Source organism: Girardinichthys multiradiatus, chromosome 7, assembly GCF_021462225.1.
Source record: "Girardinichthys multiradiatus isolate DD_20200921_A chromosome 7, DD_fGirMul_XY1, whole genome shotgun sequence".
Lineage (NCBI taxonomy): Eukaryota > Metazoa > Chordata > Actinopteri > Cyprinodontiformes > Goodeidae > Girardinichthys > Girardinichthys multiradiatus.
Genome location: NC_061800.1, coordinates 5,723,410 through 5,743,337, shown reverse-complemented (window position 1 = coordinate 5,743,337; position 19,928 = coordinate 5,723,410). Strand labels below are relative to the sequence as shown.

General features: G+C 40.7%; 1 protein-coding gene across 2 annotated transcripts; it reads left to right on the top strand.

Moving 5' to 3' along the window:
* The first annotated feature begins 760 nt into the window (after positions 1 to 760).
* On the top strand, positions 761 to 19,148 carry coq10b (coenzyme Q10B). Of its 2 annotated transcripts, XR_007039092.1 has the most exons (6): positions 761 to 1,057; positions 8,473 to 8,628; positions 13,422 to 13,614; positions 16,037 to 16,138; positions 16,333 to 17,491; positions 17,542 to 19,148. XR_007039092.1 is itself a non-coding variant. In XM_047371165.1 (5 exons), exons 1-5 carry the CDS (start codon positions 777 to 779, stop codon positions 16,498 to 16,500), a joined length of 900 nt encoding a protein of 299 aa, XP_047227121.1. In that variant the 5' UTR covers positions 761 to 776; the 3' UTR covers positions 16,501 to 19,148. The 2 variants fall into 2 exon arrangements, 1 of the variants encoding a protein (XP_047227121.1); XM_047371165.1 differs by having other exon boundaries at positions 16,333 to 19,148.
* The last annotated feature ends 780 nt before the right edge of the window (positions 19,149 to 19,928 follow it).

Sequence of the window (19,928 nt, the reverse complement as noted above, 5' to 3'; positions counted from 1 at the left end):
TATCTATATATGACATGTCTCTATATGTCATACTGAATTGCAGAATTTATAAATAGGGAAGTATAAGAGGGTATTAAGATTCTGTCAAAACATCAAAAAGACTTTATATAATGTGATATATTGTAGAGATATAGATTAAGCAACTAAATGTTTAGTGCAGTGGAACTTATATACCAAATTATATGGAACCTTATTAGACCTTTATCTCCATGCAAAGATCACTTAATTTCTCCAGGTTATAAAATGTGGTGAGGGCTGCCTATCTTTAGTGATTTTTATTACTTTTTTTGATATGGTACTAAACAAAACTTTTAAAAAATAGAATAAAATCATGTCACCGCAAAATGCTGTTATAAGATATTCTGTAGTGACTAGCCAAACTCATAATTCTGTATTTAGTTCATATTTTGTATAATTACAAATGTTTACCTAGTTTTAACTTGATGACGCAGGGTCATTATATGTAATGCAGCGACTGATCAATGTCACAGCAGCCCTAGATGACTGAGGTTATGATTATATAATACTGAAATACTTGAAAAGTTAACCGGACAGCCTTGACAGGCCCATCATAAACAGCTCACTGGCAGTAATGTGTAACTAGTGAAGAATTTTAGGCATTTACAACGCAGATATGGTGACGGGAGAAGTTTTTAAGGTTTCAAGTCTGGTATAAAAGTTACGTATGCGTGTGTTTTACTGAAAACTGGACTTGCGTGCGAAGACACTGAAACAGGAGCCAGCATCTCGTGACTCTCGTGTGCGCGCTTAGGCGCATGCTCAAACGTCACCACTCTAGTATGACGAGTGGTTTGAAAGACCAATACAAACGCCCAACGGATAGTGTTTGGCCAATAGCAAGAGTGAAGGAGGGTAGCGTTAACGTAGCTAGCATACCACCGCTGTATGTCTGGGAACTTGTCGCAGCAGGCGAAAGAAGAAACCGTGAAAGAAAGAAGATGGCGAGAGGCGGGCGCAGCTTACGGAGAGTAGCGGAGTACCTGAAGCAGTTACCGAGCACACCGAGCCGGGAAATCCAGACCAGAAACAATGTCAGGTAAAGAACTGGCCTTTTTGCTGTCGACGGAACCTGGGGGATGTTGGGGAGAAACTCCCAAGGCTCCAGCACACACAGACAGTAACCGGAGCCTTTGCGAAGTTACTCCTGTAACGTTAGGGGACAAAAATGCTCGGTTTATTGATAGCTAAATCTACCGAGAACTAAACAGTTACACCATTACCGGCGTTTACCGTTAATTGGCTATATCTAATGAGAATAATTTCGTTTTTTTTCAAAGGCTGAAACATCAGGGGCGTTGCTAGGGGTAAAGCCGATTTGGGCTGGGGTCTACAAACATTAAGACCAGTCACTAGTCATATGGCTATCAGCTACCTTTAGCCAAATAGATCCCCCCATTTGTATAACTGGGATGTATAAAAACTTGTTGACACAAAAGTTCAGCACTGGCACTTTACCGTTGTTAAAACTGATACCAAAATCAGTCAAGGAAAACTTGCTAAATTATCAGTCTTTATTAATTCATTTATTTTAGTCTACCAATGGCACAAACATATTAATAAAATTAATCCGTCCTCGGATGTAAGTTTAATGTCGTACTGCTTAAGAATACCCATTTAAGTCAGTTAATTTTATTTTCTCTGACAATACACAGAGTGAGAAAGATTTCCTTATAAGTCTTAGTGATAACATAATGTCTGATTTCAGTTTCCCTTTTTAGTGAAAGCCACAGTAAACAGTTGCTCTGTATAACATGCCACAGCAAAAAGGTTCCTCCACACTGATGCTTCCAGCTGATCAGTTCAGTTTATTTTAGGCAAGTTCACATTAGACTTCAGAAAATGTTGCACGACAAATTACATGGATTTGTTCCTATGTAATAAACATATATAGCAACATGCACTACTTAGTTTCCACCAAAAAAAAAATCATGATTCAGTTTGTTTAACAACAAAGATTGTACAAAATGTGTTTTATTGAACAATGAACAGAATGCAGCATTTTGGAAAACTATAGAAAAAGGAGTATTTGTTTAAAGACCAAGATGGTTTTCATTTTCCATTATGTTATTTAAAGCATCTTAAATGTGTCTACTTCCCTGAAAAAGAAGGACAAGTATAGTTAATCAATTAGCAGATAATTTATCGAATCTGGGGTCTGAGAATAGTTATTGGTTTAGTTTTGTTTATTAGAGCTGGCGCCTTATTAGTTCTAAGTCGTTTGGAAGTCAACCTGTATGACCTCTGTATGACCCATCGAAACTAAACAAAGGCATTATTGTTTGGAAATATTACAAAAACCATGAAGGGTAAAACAGATGCAATGTTACTGTAGATTGGTATGAATATCATCCTTCCTGTGTTATTGCTGCTATTCCCAGGATAGACAATGTGTTGACATCTGCGGTGATCACAGCTCCCAGGTATAACAAACTTTGTTTAATACTGGTTGTTTGAGTCCAGTTTCTGCTGCCTGTTGAATTGAGTGGACATTTGTTCTGAGGAACACCTGCATGAGTTCAACAGTGTGAGGTCAGAGTAAAGTTTCAGTTGTATCATGTAACAGGTACTGGTGAACTGGCTCCTGTTGAAGGTCGGCGTTGGGAACAGGAGGTCCAGGCAGCACATCATGACGAACAAGCAGATTTATCTGCTGATGACATAATATTATGTCTTCCCATGAAGTTATAATTGGATATGTATTTATTTATCAACCTGTTATCTAACAGGCATGTGCAGGGGTTGAAAGCCCTATATGGTCTAATGGCACAGATTGTGTTCTTCCTATTTAAATCCTTGAGAATAGGAGGTTGTTGTGGTTTTGAATCACTTTTTGCGTTTTGTATTCCTGTGTTTTAAAATCTCTTAGTAGTTTTCACTGTGTTCATTCTGGTTTTGTGTTTCTTTGTGTTCTAATAATCTTAGTACCTATTATGGGCTGTGTGAAAGTTTTCTGTTTTTGTTTGCCTGTCTTAATGCTACTTTGTTTCTGATCATATTAAACCGGTGCCCGGACTCGGACCATGTCCAGCTCGACCCGTGACCAGCCTGTCTAAAAATAAAACAGTCCTTTTTGCTATTAGGTTTAGGGCTGGAACAATTAATCGGATTAATCGATTACTGAAATAATCGTCAGCTAAGTTAGTAATCAAATAGTCATTAATTGGAGTATACAGACTCTAAAATATGCCATTTGCTAAAGGAACAACCCACTCAAAGCAGTAATTAGGCCAAAATTGTACAAAAATTAAATACCTTTTAAATTTAAGTTGAAAATCTTCTTTGTCTGTAAATATGCTCTATCCAGAACTCCTCATGTAGCATAGCTTTAGCTTCACCTGGTTTAAATTCTGTAAAAATTCTCATATTAAGCACTGCTAGATATCGGATTATTTATTGATTAATCGAAAAAATAGTTGACCAATTAATCGATTAGCAAAATAATCGTTAGTTGCAGCCCTGATTAGGTTCTGGTGTAGAAACGCAGCTATCTATTTTCTGTATCAGTGAGGTGTTTAAAAACAAAAAGTCCCAGGATGCACTGAGATGTAAAAAGGAAACTGTATTTTCAATGACCTTTAGTGACATGTTGATGGTTTGTCTTACCTGTGAGAGAGTGAGACTTTCAACAGATAACCGGAAGGTTAATATATTACAGCAGCAATACTCTGTTTTATACTTTGAGCTTTTAATTTCCATCTTTTAACGAACACATGGTATGGGTAAGTGGGCCCTTTAGGAAATACCAAAGTTAGAATAAGGATCAACATGTATACGTGGGGCTGTTGTTTATGTTATGCTAACCAGGCTAATTGCTAATACAAGAAGCTAAATATAGTTTAAAATGTCACTTTTAATCATTTTGTTTGTTTAAAATAGTAAAAGTATTTTACAATGAATAATTCTCTCACAACCACAGCATGACACTGACTCTGCTCCTAATGCAAATAATGAATGACCATCTACTGCAGGAAGGCTAGAACCTGTTTTCTTGTATTATACTTCTAATCGTGATATTAGGTTAGGCTGAGATCTGTATCGACAAGTTAAAGCTTTACAAAAACCCAGAGATCGAAAATCATCCACAAAGCTTACAAACCCTGGTCGTTGCATCTCTGATTAAAGATTTCTTGTAGTTTATTTGCACCATTCTGATAAAATCTCAGACACAGTTGCTTGTTTGCTGTCATTCCGTTTAGGACGGCTTGTGATGTGTTTATTGAATAATTCTGAGTATTAATTTTGAAATTAAAAAGTCTTGGTTTGAAATTGTCAGCTGTGTAGAATCCCTCCCTGTGCGGGGCTTAGAAACATGTGGTGCCGGGTGGTTATTAGATCGACTGCTGGGCCCGTCAGACCAATACAGGACGGGGCACATCCCTCAGAGGTGGCCAGTCACAGCAGCCCTGTCACAGTAGCAGGAGCCTATTTAAGGTACCAGCTCAAGGCTGCATTATAGGTTACCAGTCAGTCTTCACCCACTCAGAGTCCCCATTCATGCTGTCAGGAAGGATTTGGGTCAGACATTTTCACTTGATCCCAGGGTTCTGGAGTGGCAACTGCAGTCATTTATTTGATTAACATTTCAACAGTTTCCTTTGGGTTCCCTGCAGTTTAAATTCATTTAATCAAAAGTACATTCATATTTTAGCTTTATAAATGGTTTTGCTTTATAAACAGGCACACATGTAAGGCTGCAGGAGCTACTATATTTTATTTTTATTGTTTTCACATTAAGTTAAAGAACATGACAGAAATACGGAACATCTTGCTTAAACAGAACGCAAGATTCAGTGAAAAAAATCAGAGCAATGAGAAAAAACAATATGGACTTTTCATTTTTGTGTGGTTTTCTGTCTTTCACATATAGTCAACATTTTCTTGTTAGTATTTTGACCCACGGATCCATAATGAGTTCAGCATTCAAACTTCCTGCTAGTAGGTTCAAAGTCCCAAGATATTATAAGTGAAGAACGGTGTGACGGGGTCAGGAGCCTCCACTTCAAACCTAAATGATCCCAGTAGTGGTGTCTAATCACTTTTCCACAAACACTACATAGCATACCATGATCCAGCTGTAGGCCGATGATTCTGAACACATAAGAGGAGACGTCTCTGTGAATCAGGAGATTTCTGATCTAAAACAACAACATTTAGACCCCATTCATCTTTGTTGGCTGATGTTAGTGATTAGGGCAAGTAGAGTAGTTCTCATTACCTCAGCCTCCTGCTAAATGTCTACACCATCCTTTAAACTATTTACGCAACTATACAACTGCAGCCAATCTATAGCTAGTTCTTTATCCTGTCTGTGTCAGATAATCCAGAGATTAAAATGTTGTATAATCAGTCCCCCTTTATTCAAATTCTCAGTCATTGAACAAACCACAGTGAGTCTCAAACGTGGTAATCATTTAATCCTATAATTCTCCAAGTAAGACAGCTTTAAACAGATCGTTACTTTGATGAGTTTAACACATGCTAGCGCCTTGCATCATCATGCAGAGCAGTTTGGTTAATTATTAGTCTCCTTTCACTTTGGCATATAACGCCTTTAACTCTTTCAGATCCTGTTCTGTTCACTGTGATTAGACTTTGTGCTGCAGCAAAGATTCCACGATCAGGAATCCAACCCGGAAGGCTGCACCAAGGTCCAGTAGCCTCTGGATATGGGACACCTGCTCCACCACTGTGCCATGTCTGTTAGAAACTTGTGAAAGTTTCTTTTTGAAACAGTAAGCATGTTGAGTTCAGGGATGTTGGAATTTATTATTGCAGTCTTGCCTGCTTTTAATCCATCTGAAACCTAATTTTCAACTCATGTCTGAACTTCTGCCCTCCAGGGAAATCAGAAATCACCATAGAAATGTTGAGCCGCATAGTCATGCAGGTCTCATAAAGCTCATTGTAAAGTGCGTGCCCTTGGCCTTGTCTACATCTGACTGCCTGAATGTTAAATGCTTCAACTAGACCAGGGCAGGTATGAAACTCAGACAGGTTTGCTGTAGTAGAATGAAGCTTGCACCAGTGTGGAGTTTTCACTGTATGATAGGACTGGCAGGACTCAATGCTGCTTCAGATAAAAGTAGTCTGAAAGTTTAGCTCAGTGTGAGCTAGACACATTAGATCATTTTAAAAGGTTTTATTTATTTAACATCTGTATCCAGTGTTGGAAGACTAAAGCAAAATATGTAATAAACACTGACTGAATGAAATATGAGCATTTACATAGCACAGAATATTATCACTTTCTGCAGCCATGTAGTGATTGTTGCTTATCTATTTTCAGTATAATCAGTCTTGTTTATAAGATGTAGTTTTAATTCTGGTACCATGAAATAGTTGCGTTTTTACTTCAGGCTGCTGTGAAGGGAGAATCTCATACTGGCTCATGCCTAGCGTTGTTAAAATAAATGTCCATACGTCCAAATATGTTATTGGTGTCCTAATTTATTTCACATGACTGTAAGTTTGTCTGTCATTGGTTTCTTATGTAAAAGATTAAAACAGCTTCAGTGATCAACAGGCTGAGGTGCAGAACACCTTCATGTGGAAAGGCAAACAGGACGATGGGACACATCTTCCTGTGATGCATCCACAAGATCGTTTCCTAGGATACAACCTCTGGAGCCAGAGTTCCAGCACCTAGCATTAAAGCTGTTGCATTGTTTCCATGTCTGTGACAGTGGTCCGAGGGCCCAGTGGCACCAATTGTATGGCAGCCTCACTTCTGTCAGCCTGCCCCTACATTGTAGCCTACCACTGTCAGTGTGTGAGTGGGTGGGTGGATGACTGATTGTAGAGTGACGCGCTGTGGACTCCTCGGACTTGATTTACCATGTGTTTGTCATCATAGAACTAATGTGTTTTTTCTCTAGGCCCCGGCCCATATGAGATTCTCACTGTAGTGAGTGAAAATACTATGGTTTCCTTATAATAAAATATTTACAATAACACTTTTAAAAAGGGGAAAACCCAAAATTTTATTACTTTTATTTTAATTTTGATGCATTTAAGCATTTATGTGAGAATCTTTCTGTTGTGCTTTTGGCACCATTTTGAATTTGGGCTGTTATGGGTCCTTGAAAACGTCCCAGACAGGAATAAATGGCAACCACACATCCTGTGTGATCATGGAAACTGTGAGTCTTGCAGGTAAAGCACTGGAACTAACAAGTCAAACATGAGGCTTTTGTCAGCGAGGTAGACAGAGGGAGAAACAGAGCTGAAACTGTTTTGTACAGTTAAAATGTGAAAACTGAAACCATAAGAAGAGTTCAGATTAGACGTGGACATTTCCTAATGTATGCCTTATCTTTCTCTAGTCTGTAATTATGTTGCACAAAGTATGTATTGAAGAGACACCTGAGTGACCTTTTTCTGAGGAAACCCTGCAAAGATTCAGCTTAGGTTGCTCCTGAACCTTCATCATGCTGTTCATCATGTTTGGTGCATCTTTTTGTTTTCTGTAGCTCTGTGTTTATTGTCCCCTTCTTGCTCTTCTCAGCTATGGCTCTATGCTGGACTCTCAAACATAAAGATGCACTGATTAGGCCTTTCCTGGCTTATACCCATTTCTGGTTTTGGCTTTGGGGTCTGACCTACACATTAAATATATTTTTCCAATAACCATAAAGGAAAAAAATCTAACATTTCCCTTGTTTATACATGAAAACATGTCTTTAACCTTTATCTGACCTCTAGAAAAGTGCGTCAGAGTACATGCTGCTGGCTGGTGCATTCATAGTGGGAAAATGCAGAGAGTTTTGAATTTTGATTCATTTAATGAATATTGTGGAACAAAATCTAATTTAACGCTTTAAAAAAAATTTTTTTTTTACCTGCTGATAACCAATTAGAGCCAATTATTGGAACACTGACCCATCCTGGTTCGACAGCTGGTAGCAGCTTCCAGCACGTCTGAGATGTAAAACATGAGCTGTAAATCTTCTAGTATCAGTAGAACCTGAAGGTGGTCAACTTCCAGCAGAGAAACTACTTTTTCTTTTGTTCACTTTGTGCCCTGACACGATTCTGATTGAAGTCAGGTGGTAGTTGATGACATAATCGTATCAGAGTCCACAAACTCGCATGTAAAGTGTAATGTTTACTTTCTGACCTGTTCATCCCTCAGTTAGAACTACTTCAGATCTGTCTGCTCTCTCTGGCAGATACCACAGATTTAAAAGTGAGTCCAGATGGACACAAAAGGTGACCCTCTGTAATCAGTGGCGTTTCTCTCTGAGCTCTGGTTGCGTAACAGTGGAATCTGTGATGGAATGAAAGTTAAGTGTTTACTGCTTGTTTCTGCTGACTGTAATTGATTTATCTGAGGTTGCGTTGGGGACAAATCAAACAAGGTTTCCAAACTGAAAGTGTCACTTTGTCTGCAGCTTTTTGGACTTTGTCTCCTCCACTCACCTTTTGCCCTCAATGTCATTGTTTGCTGATCAGATACCTGTCGTCATGTGGGATCCTGATGACGCGCGTGCCTCCTCTGCTGGGTGCAGCCATGCCAGGACGTGTCATCGTCCTGCCGGCACGCAGCTTCTTCAACCTCACCGACTCCTTTTCTAAGAGGAAGGAATACTCCGAGAGACGCATCATCGGGTACGTTAGCTCTTTCGTTGCGTTGTTGATGTGCTGTTTTCTGAAGTGAACCACATGATACCTTTCTCAGTCTGTCTTCTCATTGAGCCTGTGGTCTCTTCTTCTGACTGATCAGTTACTGGCAGCATGAGCTGATTACCTTGAATCTTGTCTTTAGCCCAGATTTCTTACCTATTTTTCCAAATTTGCTCTGTCTGGAGCATCAGAATCATCTAATACATAGATTTATTTTTTATCAGGCAACTTTGGGAGGATTCTCAGAGAGCTTATTTAAGGCACTCCTACGACCTGTTATTGTCCACCATCCTCGGTGATACTATCACATTTGAAGCCTCTTAAACATTTTATTGGGGAAGAAAATCCTTCTGGAGATCCATACTGACATAGGATGGGTAATGTGTTAGGAACTTAAGGATGCCACATTATTTCATGAAGGACTTCATCCAAAGTCACTGAGAAATATGAACTGAAAAAAATCATGCAGCAGGCCTAGTCCTATTTGCTGAAATGTCATTGCAGCCACTCAGTAGTTTGTATGCCCCTAGTGCTTGTATGCAAGCCTGACAACGTCGGGTCATCCTGGGGTATCTCCTCCCAGATCCTGACCAGGACATCACTGAGCTCCTGGACAGTCTGAGGTGCAACCAGGTGGCATCAGATGGACGTGATGTCCCAGAGATGTTCTATTAGATTTAGCTCAGGGCAGCGTGGAGGCCAGTCAGTGACCCTGCTCTTATCTGTGAAAAGACCAGAACCCCAGTGCTGAACCTGCCATCTCCATTGTTCTTTGGTGAATGCCAGTGGAGCTCCATGGTGCCAAGCAGTGAGCACATGGCCTACTAGAGGACATCGGATCCTCAGGCCATCCTCATGAAGTCTGTTCCTAATGGTTTAGTCAGAGACATTCACACCAGTTGGCACCTAGAGGTCACTTTGTAGGCCTCTGGCAGTACTCACCCTGTTCCTCCTTGCACAGAGGAGCAGATACCGGTTCTGCTGATGGGTTAAGAACCTCGGATGGCCCTGTCCAGCTCTCCTGGAGTAACTGGCTGTCTTCTGGAATCTCCTCTGTGCTCTTGAAACTGTGCCTGGAGACACAGCACACCTTCAGGCAATGGAACATAATGATGTTCCATCATGGTGGAGTTGGACCGCCTGTGTATCCTTTGTAGGATCCAGGCATCGCCTCATGCTACCAGCAGTGACACTGACCCTGGTCAGATGCAAAACTACTGAAAATCAGTCCAAAAAAAGTCGATGGCCCCCACCTGCAGAAGCATTCCTCTGTTTGGGCTCGTCTCGTTGTTGCCCCTTTAGTGAACCTCTTGTTAAATTCATTAACACCAAACAGCTGACACTGATTAACAATTCTACTGACTCTGAACCGACCAGATCATCAGGTTATCATCATAATAGGTTATGTTATTCATGACAATTTTATAGCTGTAATTATTGATGTTACTTTGGGAAAAGTTCATTGTTGCTTTTCTGCAGTTTTTACCCCCCACAAATTCTTTCTCCAAACACCACACCATGTTAGAAAAGATCTTTGAGCAGCTGCTTGTGCAAGCTGCTGCTCTGAAGGCCAGGCCAGGATGATTCCAGGAAAGAGGATGGAATCAGAAGGATTTAGCCATGGTTTGTGCAGCACATTACTGTATATGGAAGCTAGTTGCTTTTCTGTAAAGAAAAACAAGTCGGTCATTAGGGAATGTGGAGCTCTGCTTGTTGCTGACAAAGACACTGGGAGAAGTGGGGGTTGAGTGCTCTGGGTGAGTTGGAGGAAGTTACAAAGGAAGCACCAGAATCACCTCTTACTTAGAAACTGTGGTGTTGAATTTTATAGTTTGTTTAAAATAGTTATTCTAAACCCAAGTGAGTATCCAGTCCAGCTTTAAAAGCACCATTTGGGCCTCTGCTGAGTACACACAAAGTAAAACATTTGAACTCACTGCTGCTTTCATTCTCAACTAGATTCTCAAGAAAAACCTAAAAATGGTAAATGGTCTTATAACTTATATAGCACCTTTCCAGTCAGACTGACCACTCAAAGCCCTTTACATTGGAGCCACATTAATCACACCCACTAATGCGCACACATTCATACACTGATATGCAGATCAGTAGGCAAGTTGAGGTTAAGTTCCTCGAACCCACAGCCTTCAGATTGCAAGACAACCTCTCTTCCTACTGAGCCCCAGATGGCTGAAAACCATCATCTGCTCACAGTAAGCAGAAAGTTTACTGCCTCAAATTCATCCGTAAGCTGTTAGTGGCTTTTATAGAGCAGCACAACTTTCAGATCTCAGTGTGAAGCTCAGCGTTATGTTCTCCTTTTTCCCATTGATTCTTGGCTCCAATCTAAATCTATTAGGACCTGGCTCCGACATAAAGGGGCAGCAGCGATTTTAAGGTCAGTCATACATCCTTTAATGCTTTATCCAGAATGCATTGTTTTCCTGAAGCTGACAAAGTGCTGCTTCCTCACAGTGACATTAACATATGGACCCACTTAGGTTTGGTTTCATACTGTCACAGAAAACAAAGAGAGAGAATGGTCATCTCTTTGTGTCTGAGACCAGTAGAACGTACAATCTGCAACCAAATGAAGTTGTTGTTGGTGAGATCCGTACGAGGCCCAAGGGGTAAAGGGACAGAAAGCTCCAGCTTACTGATGAATCCCGGACCCATTTTCGCCTGTAGCTGAAATGTAAATGAGGAGCATTCAGAATTGAAGTGTTTTGTCCTTTCATTGCCGTCCTTCACGGATCATACTTTCATAATAAATCCGTACCCGGAATGGCTCTGTACACATGTATGAGTGACGCACTGAGTGTTCCACACAGAGGTCATAATCACTCAATCTGCAGGTATAAATAGACACACAGAAGGTGACAGCTATTTTCGCTCAGCTGGAGCTGGACATTGTCTCTGTGTGACCCTCATTCTACACGTCCTAGCTCTATTTTAGAGCTTTATACGGTGCCATGCGAAAGTATTCGGCCCCTTGAACTTTTCAACCTCTTGCCACATTTCAGGCTTCGAACATAAAGATATAAAATTCAAATTTTTTGTGAAGAATCAACAACAAGTGGGACACAATCGTAAAGTGGAATGAAATTTATTGGATGTGTCAAACTTTTTTAACAAATAAAAAACTGAAAAGTGGGGCGTGTAATATTATTCGTCCCCTTTTACTTTCAGTGTAGCAAACTCACTCCAGAAGTTCAGTGAGGATCTCTGAATGATCCAATGTTGTCCCAAATGACTGATGATGATAAATAGAATCCACCTGCGTGTAATCAAGTCTCCGTATAAATGCACCTGCTCTGTGATAGTCTCATGGTTCTGTTCAAAGCGCAGAGAGCATCATGAAGACCAAGGAACACACCAGGCAGGTCTGAGATACTGTTGTGGAGAAGTTTAAGGCCGGATTTGGATACAAAAAGATTTCCCAAGCTTTCAACATCCCAAGGAGCACTGTGCAAGCAATCATATTGAAATGGAAGGAGTATCAGACCACTGCAAATCTACCAAGACCCGGCCGTCCCTCTAAACTTTCATCTTGAACAAGGAGAAGACTGATCAGAGATGCAGCCAAGAGGTCCATGATCACTCTGGATGAACTGCAGAGATCTACAGCTGAGGTGGGAGAGTCTGTCCATAGGACAACAATCAGTCGTACACTGCACAAATCTGGCCTTTATGGAAGAGTGGCAAGAAGAAAGCCATTTCTCAAAGATATCCATAAAAAGTCTCGTTTAAAGTTTGCCACAAGCCACCTGGGAGACACACCAAACATGTGGAAGAAGGTGCTCTGGTCAGATGAAACCAAAATCAAACTGTTTGGCCACAATGCAAAATGATATGTTTGGTGTAAAAGCAACACAGCTCATCACCCTGAACACACCATCCCCACTGTCAAACATGGTGGTGGCAGCATCATGGTTTGGGTCTGCTTTTCATCAGGAGGGACAGGGAAGATGGTCAAAATTGATGTGAAGATGGATGGGGCCAAATACACGACCATTCTGGAAGAAAACCTGTTGGAGTCTGCAAGAGACCTGAGACTGGGACAGAGATTTATCTTCCAACAAGACAATGATCCAAAACATAAAGCCAAATCTACAATGGAATGGTTCACAAATAAACGTATCCAGGTGTTGGAATGGCCAAGTCAAAGTCCAGACCTGAATCCAATCGAGAATCTGTGGAAAGAGCTGAAGACTGCTGTTCACAAACGCTCTCCATCCAACCTCACTAAGCTCCAGCTGTTTTGCAAGGAAGAATGGGCAAGAATTTCAGTCTCTCGATGTGCAAAACTGATAGAGACATACCCCAAGAGACTTGCACCTGTAATTGAAGCAAAGGGTGGAGCTACAAAGTATTAATGCAAGGAGGCCAAATAATATTGCACGCCCCACTTTTCAGTTTTTTATTTGTTAAAAACGTTTGACACATCCAAAAAATTTCATTCCACTTCACGATTGTGTCCCACTTGTTGTTGATTCTTCACAAAAAATTAGAATTTTATATTTTTATGTTTGAAGCCTGAAATGTGGCAAGAGGTTGAAAAGTTCAAGGGAGCCGAATACTTTTGCAAGGCACTGTTTCCGAATGTTAGGTCCTATTTTTTTTCTTGCTTTTCCTTGGCCAGGTTGTGGTATCCCTGCTCCTCTCACACCTCATTCAGTTTTGTGGGTCATGAGTTCTACACTGTCCTGCCCTGTTTCGAGTTGCGTCACATGTGACCCCAGCACTGACCTTCATTTCCTCCCCTTCCTGTTCTGCAGGTATTCCATGCAGGAAATCTATGACGTGGTAGCTGAGGTGGAGAACTATCGGCACTTTGTTCCCTGGTGTAAGAAGTCCGACGTGGTGTTCAGGCGTTCTGGTTTCTGCAAGGCCAAACTAACGGTGGGCTTCCCTCCAGTGGTGGAGAACTACACTTCCCTCATCACAACAGTACGACCCCATCTGGTTAAGGTAATGCACAAATGGATACATATGTCGTAGAACTAACTGAAATACCCTGCCTTGGAAAAGTATTTACACCCTTTGAAATTATTCCCCTTTTTGCGGTTTCAACCACTAAGTTGATGATTTTTTAGTTTGATTTTTCTTGTTATAGACCAACACAGAATGCATAAATCCAAAGGTTGTCAATATTTTATAGTAAAAAATATAATAAAGTGTGGCATGCATTGTTAATAATCCACCTTTATTATGGTATACCTAAATAAAATCCAGTGCAACCAGTTGGCTGCAGAAGTCAGCTGATTAGTAAACAGTCTATGTAATGTAATTTAAGTTCTAAGTAAGTAATGTAAGTTCTTGGAGAACATTAGTGAACAAGCAGCATCATCACCACTTCAAGGGGTGTGAACACTTTTGCAGTGGACTGTATTTTTGTGAGCATGTAAATTAGTGATTAGAAATGACTAGAGATGTTTTTGTAATGGTTTAAATCAAGTCTTCCACAATGTGAAAGAAGAACCGCCTGACACAAAGTTTTTTGTTTTTTTATATTTTTGTTAGGTGTTAGTGGCCTTTATTTTTTAAATTTTTGGCAGAAAGCAGAGAGGAAATGGTGGACAGAGTGAGCCAAGGGTATGCAGAAAACATGGCCGGGATTTGTTCCCGTGACTGCCCGCGTCGAGGACTAAGGCCTCCGTACATTGGTCATGTGCTTAACCCCCTGCGCCACCAGTGCCATGCTCAAACAGAAGTACTTAAAGTGATTCAAATTCTTTTCTGAAGACGGTTAAGTCACAAGTCAAATTCAATTTACATTCAAATTTCAAAATATTTTATTCATCCCAAACGGAAATTAAATGTAGCTCATTTTATACAAGTTTCTTCAAAGAGCTGTTGTAGATGCTGATGGCTGTGGGCAGGAAGGATCTCCTCTACGGTCTGTCTTACAACAGATCTGAAGAAGTATTAGAAAGTATTAAGTCCCAGACGTGTTTACATGGTCATCCGTGTTTAGGCTCTAGTAGTAATAATGAAAGCACCAGCTGGTTGCGCAGTCTGATCTGGGTTCTAGTTGCTGTTATTCTCTGATCATTTTTGGGGTATAAAGGTGGGATTAGAATCCATATTATGTAAGTGAATTGAGAAGCTTGCCATGATAAATGACCTTTAAACACAAGAGTTTTAGACAATTTTCTGCCTTATTTTTAAAGAAATGTTTATTTCCTCCCTCTCTCTGTGGAACTACACACATTTGTCTGTGAAAAAGCCCAAACCTTTCCACACATGCACTGACTTGATTTTCCTGTCAGGAAGACTTGGTGATTTGAATGTTTGGGGAATCTTGCAACTTCAGCCACTGGGAGTGTTTCTGAATGTGAATTCAAAGGCTCAGCTTCAGTTATGTTTTTATTCTCACGGCTCAGGAAAGATCTGTTTTTTTTTTAGTCAAGGCTTAAAATCTGATGCAGTTTGTCATTGATAGGGGCCAGCAGTGAGGAGCCATGTTATTGTTTAAAAGGTTCCCCAGTGGTGTCTCCAGGCAAAGGATTGGGAGTAACTCCTACTTTAGTAACAAAGTCTGTTAAAGAAGTTTAGATGTAAAGAATGAGCTGCTTCTCGTTCCTCTGACCAGATGAGGTGGAAATTCCCAGCTTCCAGCCCCTGTCTGACATTAGAATGTTGCTGAAAACGCTTAAATACAGACAGGTAGCTCAAACACACTGGACCTCATGATGAAGCTGAGGTATTCAGTCTTTGATGAACACGACAAGTTCTGACATAGTCCAAGATCTCATTGACCCATTCTACAAAACCACTTAAAGAGATCTGGTCCATCCTGTCTGTAGGGAACGATAAGGAATAAAAGGAATTCTGTCAATGCAGTTATACACCGTAATATATTTGTTGCTAATTTATATAGTTTGTTCAACTATGCTGTACATGTGGGTCAGTGTCAGGGTCAGAATGCCAAAAACATATGCAGCTTCTTGGGAACATAGTGACATTTTCACTTCATCTTGGTTCATTTTTATGAGCTGCATGAGATTAATGTGTAGATCAGTGGTTCCAGACACCAGAGTACAGATGCACCAATCAGTTTACTGGAGGTTGGAATCAGCCAGTTTTCCTCAGCTGATTTGTTTTAGAGAGGAAAAAAATCCAAGTGACAAAAAGCTCTGAATCATCAAAGGATTTATGTCCACATGGGTGTTCAGGTCAGAACAAAAGGTCTGTAAGCAGTTGCTCCAAACATCCTCGCATCCCTGGACAGACGGAAGAAATATTAGCTGAAATGTTAGCATTTGTGAGCAAAAATATCGGACGGTTTCAAATGATAAATAAATTAGCAGAGTCTCATTGTCACCTAAAGGAAATAGGTTTATATGTATTAATGAGTTTGTTACATCTATGTGTGTTTGCTGCTCATCAGGCGTCCTGTTCCGATGGGAAGCTGTTCAACCACCTGGAGACAGTGTGGCGTTTCAGCCCGGGCCTCCCTGGTTACCCTCGGACCTGCACTGTGGATTTTGCTGTGAGTAACCATGGCAGTGGAACATACAGACATTGTGTAACACTGGAGTTTGCGTCCGTCACTGTGATCATGTGTTGTTCTCCACATGTCTCTGCTTGGCATTTCTGCAGTGTTGCGTTTCAAGCGGTCACACGCAGACATGTACAGTATGAAGCTCTGCTGCTATCTTTAACTCCTCTCCCTCCCTCCCTCAGATCTCCTTTGAGTTTCGCTCCCTCCTCCACTCTCAGATCGCCAACGTCTTCTTCGACGAGGTGGTGAAGCAGATGGTTTCGGCATTCGAGCGGCGCGCCGCCACAATACACGGCGCTGAGACGCCCATCCCCCGTGAACTCATGTTCCATGAGGTCCACCACACGTAGCAGCAGCCGTCCCAGCTTCACAAACGCAATCACACAAGCAACCCCAATGCCAAAGACAAGAGGACAGTCCCTGTGCTCCGAGTGAAAACTGCAGTGCCTTTCCTACAACAGTTAACCTATTGTCCGTCTCAGTTTTTAGAGCCGACGTGCATCCGTTGGCTGATTGTCACCTCAGTGCTAAACTGACGCAGACCCCAGAATCAGACCGGGGTCTGGACCTGGGTGTGAGAGCGAGCTCACATCTGTAAACGGCTGCTGTTGTGACGCCAGCCGGTTCCACCACTGAAAATACGGGACGAAGCAGTGCTGACTTACCACGTTTCAAATAGTTTTTAATTTGCACAAAGATTCTGACGTCTATCTAAACTATGCTGTCACATCTGACAAAGCACATCAGAAAATCCAGCTGGAACCACAGAGTGGACAACATTTTAGCTTTAGTGTTTACTAACTCTTCCTACTGATTATCAGCTGTTGTTGAACACTTTTCTACATGAAGTGACCTTTCTAGGGTGTTTTTAGGTGAACATTTACTGGTTCCAGCGTGTCAAATGTGAGGTTTTGTTGTCTTTGTCAAATCTGATTGTAAAACTGTCCATTTTGGGATTTCTGACGAATCAGCTTGTTGAAAGAAGTTGCACTGAGGGAATCTTTAAGGGCATTCGGGTTGATTGGACGAATTGGTTTTAGGGAAGTTTTTATTTAGTTCACTATGAAGCATTTTCTAACCTCTGACTTTATTTATATCTAAACATAAAAGAAAAGAGAAGCATTAGAACATCATAAAAAGGTAAATCTAAGAGATATAACGTAAATGATAAATATTAAACATAATATAGTAAACTAACATAATGTAGAAGGATATCTCTGTACAGGAGACATGACAGTTGGTACTGATACTTTTAATTAAGATCAACGATTCTCAGTTTAAAAATCAGTGCAAGAGAAGCAGAATCTGTTTGGAGTGACCTGCATCCAGCTGAATGGGAGCGTGCGTCAGCAGGGTCCAGGTTCAGGTGCGTCAGCAGGGTCCAGGTTCAGGTGCGTCAGCAGGGTCCAGGTTCAGGTGCGTCAGCAGGGTCCAGGTTCAGGTGCGTCAGCAGGGTCCAGGTTCAGGTGCGTCAGCAGGGTCCATGTGGCGTTCAGGTGCAGCAGGTTTTCTGTGATGACTTGAACTACATACATGTCAAGAGATCCACGGATCAAGCCGATAGCCAGGAAAACCCAGTCTTCTTTGCCTGTCCTAGCTTTGACAGATTCCAATAATGCATAAAAAGAGTTTATCAGTGCATTTTCAGTATTTGACCATTAACCAGAATATTGACCGATTCTGAGCTCGGATGGATTGATTGGTGCAGCTTTAATGAATGTGACAATCCAGTTGCTCCTGGGTCAAAGTTCTGAACCTTCAACACATGGAGCATCTAATGTGAATGTAAACACAGCATTTAGGTCAAGCTTTAAGTCCACAAACACTGATCACATTAGGTCCCAGCAACCAGCTCAGACAGGCCAGGATGTGAACCCTGATGTTTTTCAAGATGTTTCTGAGCTGACTTCATGGCAGCTGTTGTTTGTTCAGCAGCCACGCACCAATCACAGATGATCAGGGCCGCAGCCTTTCTGTCCAGCTTACCGAGGTAAACAGTAAGAACCTTTTTGGTTAATAAAAGGCTTCTCCTATTCATTCGGAGCTGTTTGCTGTTGAATGAATCTCATGTTCTCCATGAAAAAAACAGGAGGTTGTGTCTCTATACCTGTATGCTTAAATCTTCCATGGATGTTGTCTGAGTGAAGCATCAGGAGGGGACTGTGACCGATCAGAAGAACAAACCAGGTTAATATTAAATCAGTAGATGCCTGTTGTCATGGTTTCACAGTGTGTCTGACAGTTGGTACAATTTGTGTTAAATTACATCAAAAGGGATGAAACTGGGATTTAACAGAGATTCAATGGTCTAAATGTGAATTAGACAGCTTCTAACTTTTTAAAATTGGCTGTTCAACACATGATCGGCCCAATTGTCGCATCAGGCAGTCGTTTCCATGACTACCTTACAGTGTCACAATCTAAACTTTCCCACCCACCCGGCGCCCCCAGGCCTGCTGGCAGCGTATTTATCTGGATTATGAAAGGAGCATCATTCTCATTATATTCTATTTATTTTTTTGTTTTCAGTAGAAATCTTCTCTTTTATTTGTAGCTGTTAGTTAACATTTACAAACACAATTCAAACATTTCAATATTGAAGGGAACGCTTAAACAGCAATGTTGGCATCCCCTCTCTTTATCATTTTTTCTGATTGCCTATCTTTTTATTCAGTTTTTATTGTGTCTGATTGTAACTGTTAACTCAGGCAGCTTCAAGTGTCGGTGTGTAAATATTAGTTTTTTCTGAGAGAGCGGTACTCTGTGCTCTTAGAGAGGATGGAGATCGCTGTGTGTCAGTGTTTTTTCTGGTGTGTGGAAAGGTGTTTGTGTGAAAATGATGTTTGTGTTAAAAATCTTTGGACGATGTACCAACTGCATGATGTATAAAGTATTTTTTGTAAAAAACAGAACGACTTTCTGTGGTGATTTTCTCTGCTTGGTGCCAGTCCTACTGGTCTGGCTCATCATGAAAGAAATAAAACAAAAGGCGGCTGAATGGTTGCCATGAGTTCTTTTTTTTTTTTTCTTTTAAAGAAATATAAAGAGTTTATTTAAACATGTCTTCCTGACCTTTGACCTGCTGAACAATCAGGTGTTTTTATTCCAGAGAGCTTTCATTATCTCTGAAGCCACTTTAAGATAAGGTTCTTAACAGAAAAGTGACCCAATAAAATAGGAAGCAACATACAATATTGGATACATATAAACAAGTTGGACTAAAAGCTTCTTGTCTTCATATGGTTTTGACCCACATTCCACTAGGTCCAAACTCAAAAGTCTGCGTGCATCAGTCTCCTCCAGCCTTAAAGCCTGTACAAGGTTCTGATTAGAAGACCTCAGACTGCAAGAGAGGAGCCATGGCTGAATGAATTCAACATTATAAGGAGAACCACATCCATGCAAAGCTATGAACGTTAAGACTACATTTTCCAAATTTATTCTAAAGGTAACTAGAGGGAGTATAAAATGGGCTATGTTCATTTTTTGGACGTTGGATGTCTCTTATTGAGACAAGTGAAGAGATTATTGCAATAGTTTTTGTCTGGAGACAAAAGCATTAACATCTCAAGTTCACCTGTTGACACGAGTGATCTGAGTTTTGAGGTGTTGATCAACATGTTCACCTTAATCTCAAAATGGGGCAGAAAAGAGCAGCCTGATGCAATAATCAAAGTGTCTGTGTGAGTTTAGCTTTGGATAATTATTACTCTGTTATCTTAAATTAGTTATACAACTTAATATTATCGGTAAACAGGACGGAAGGAAATATCACTTA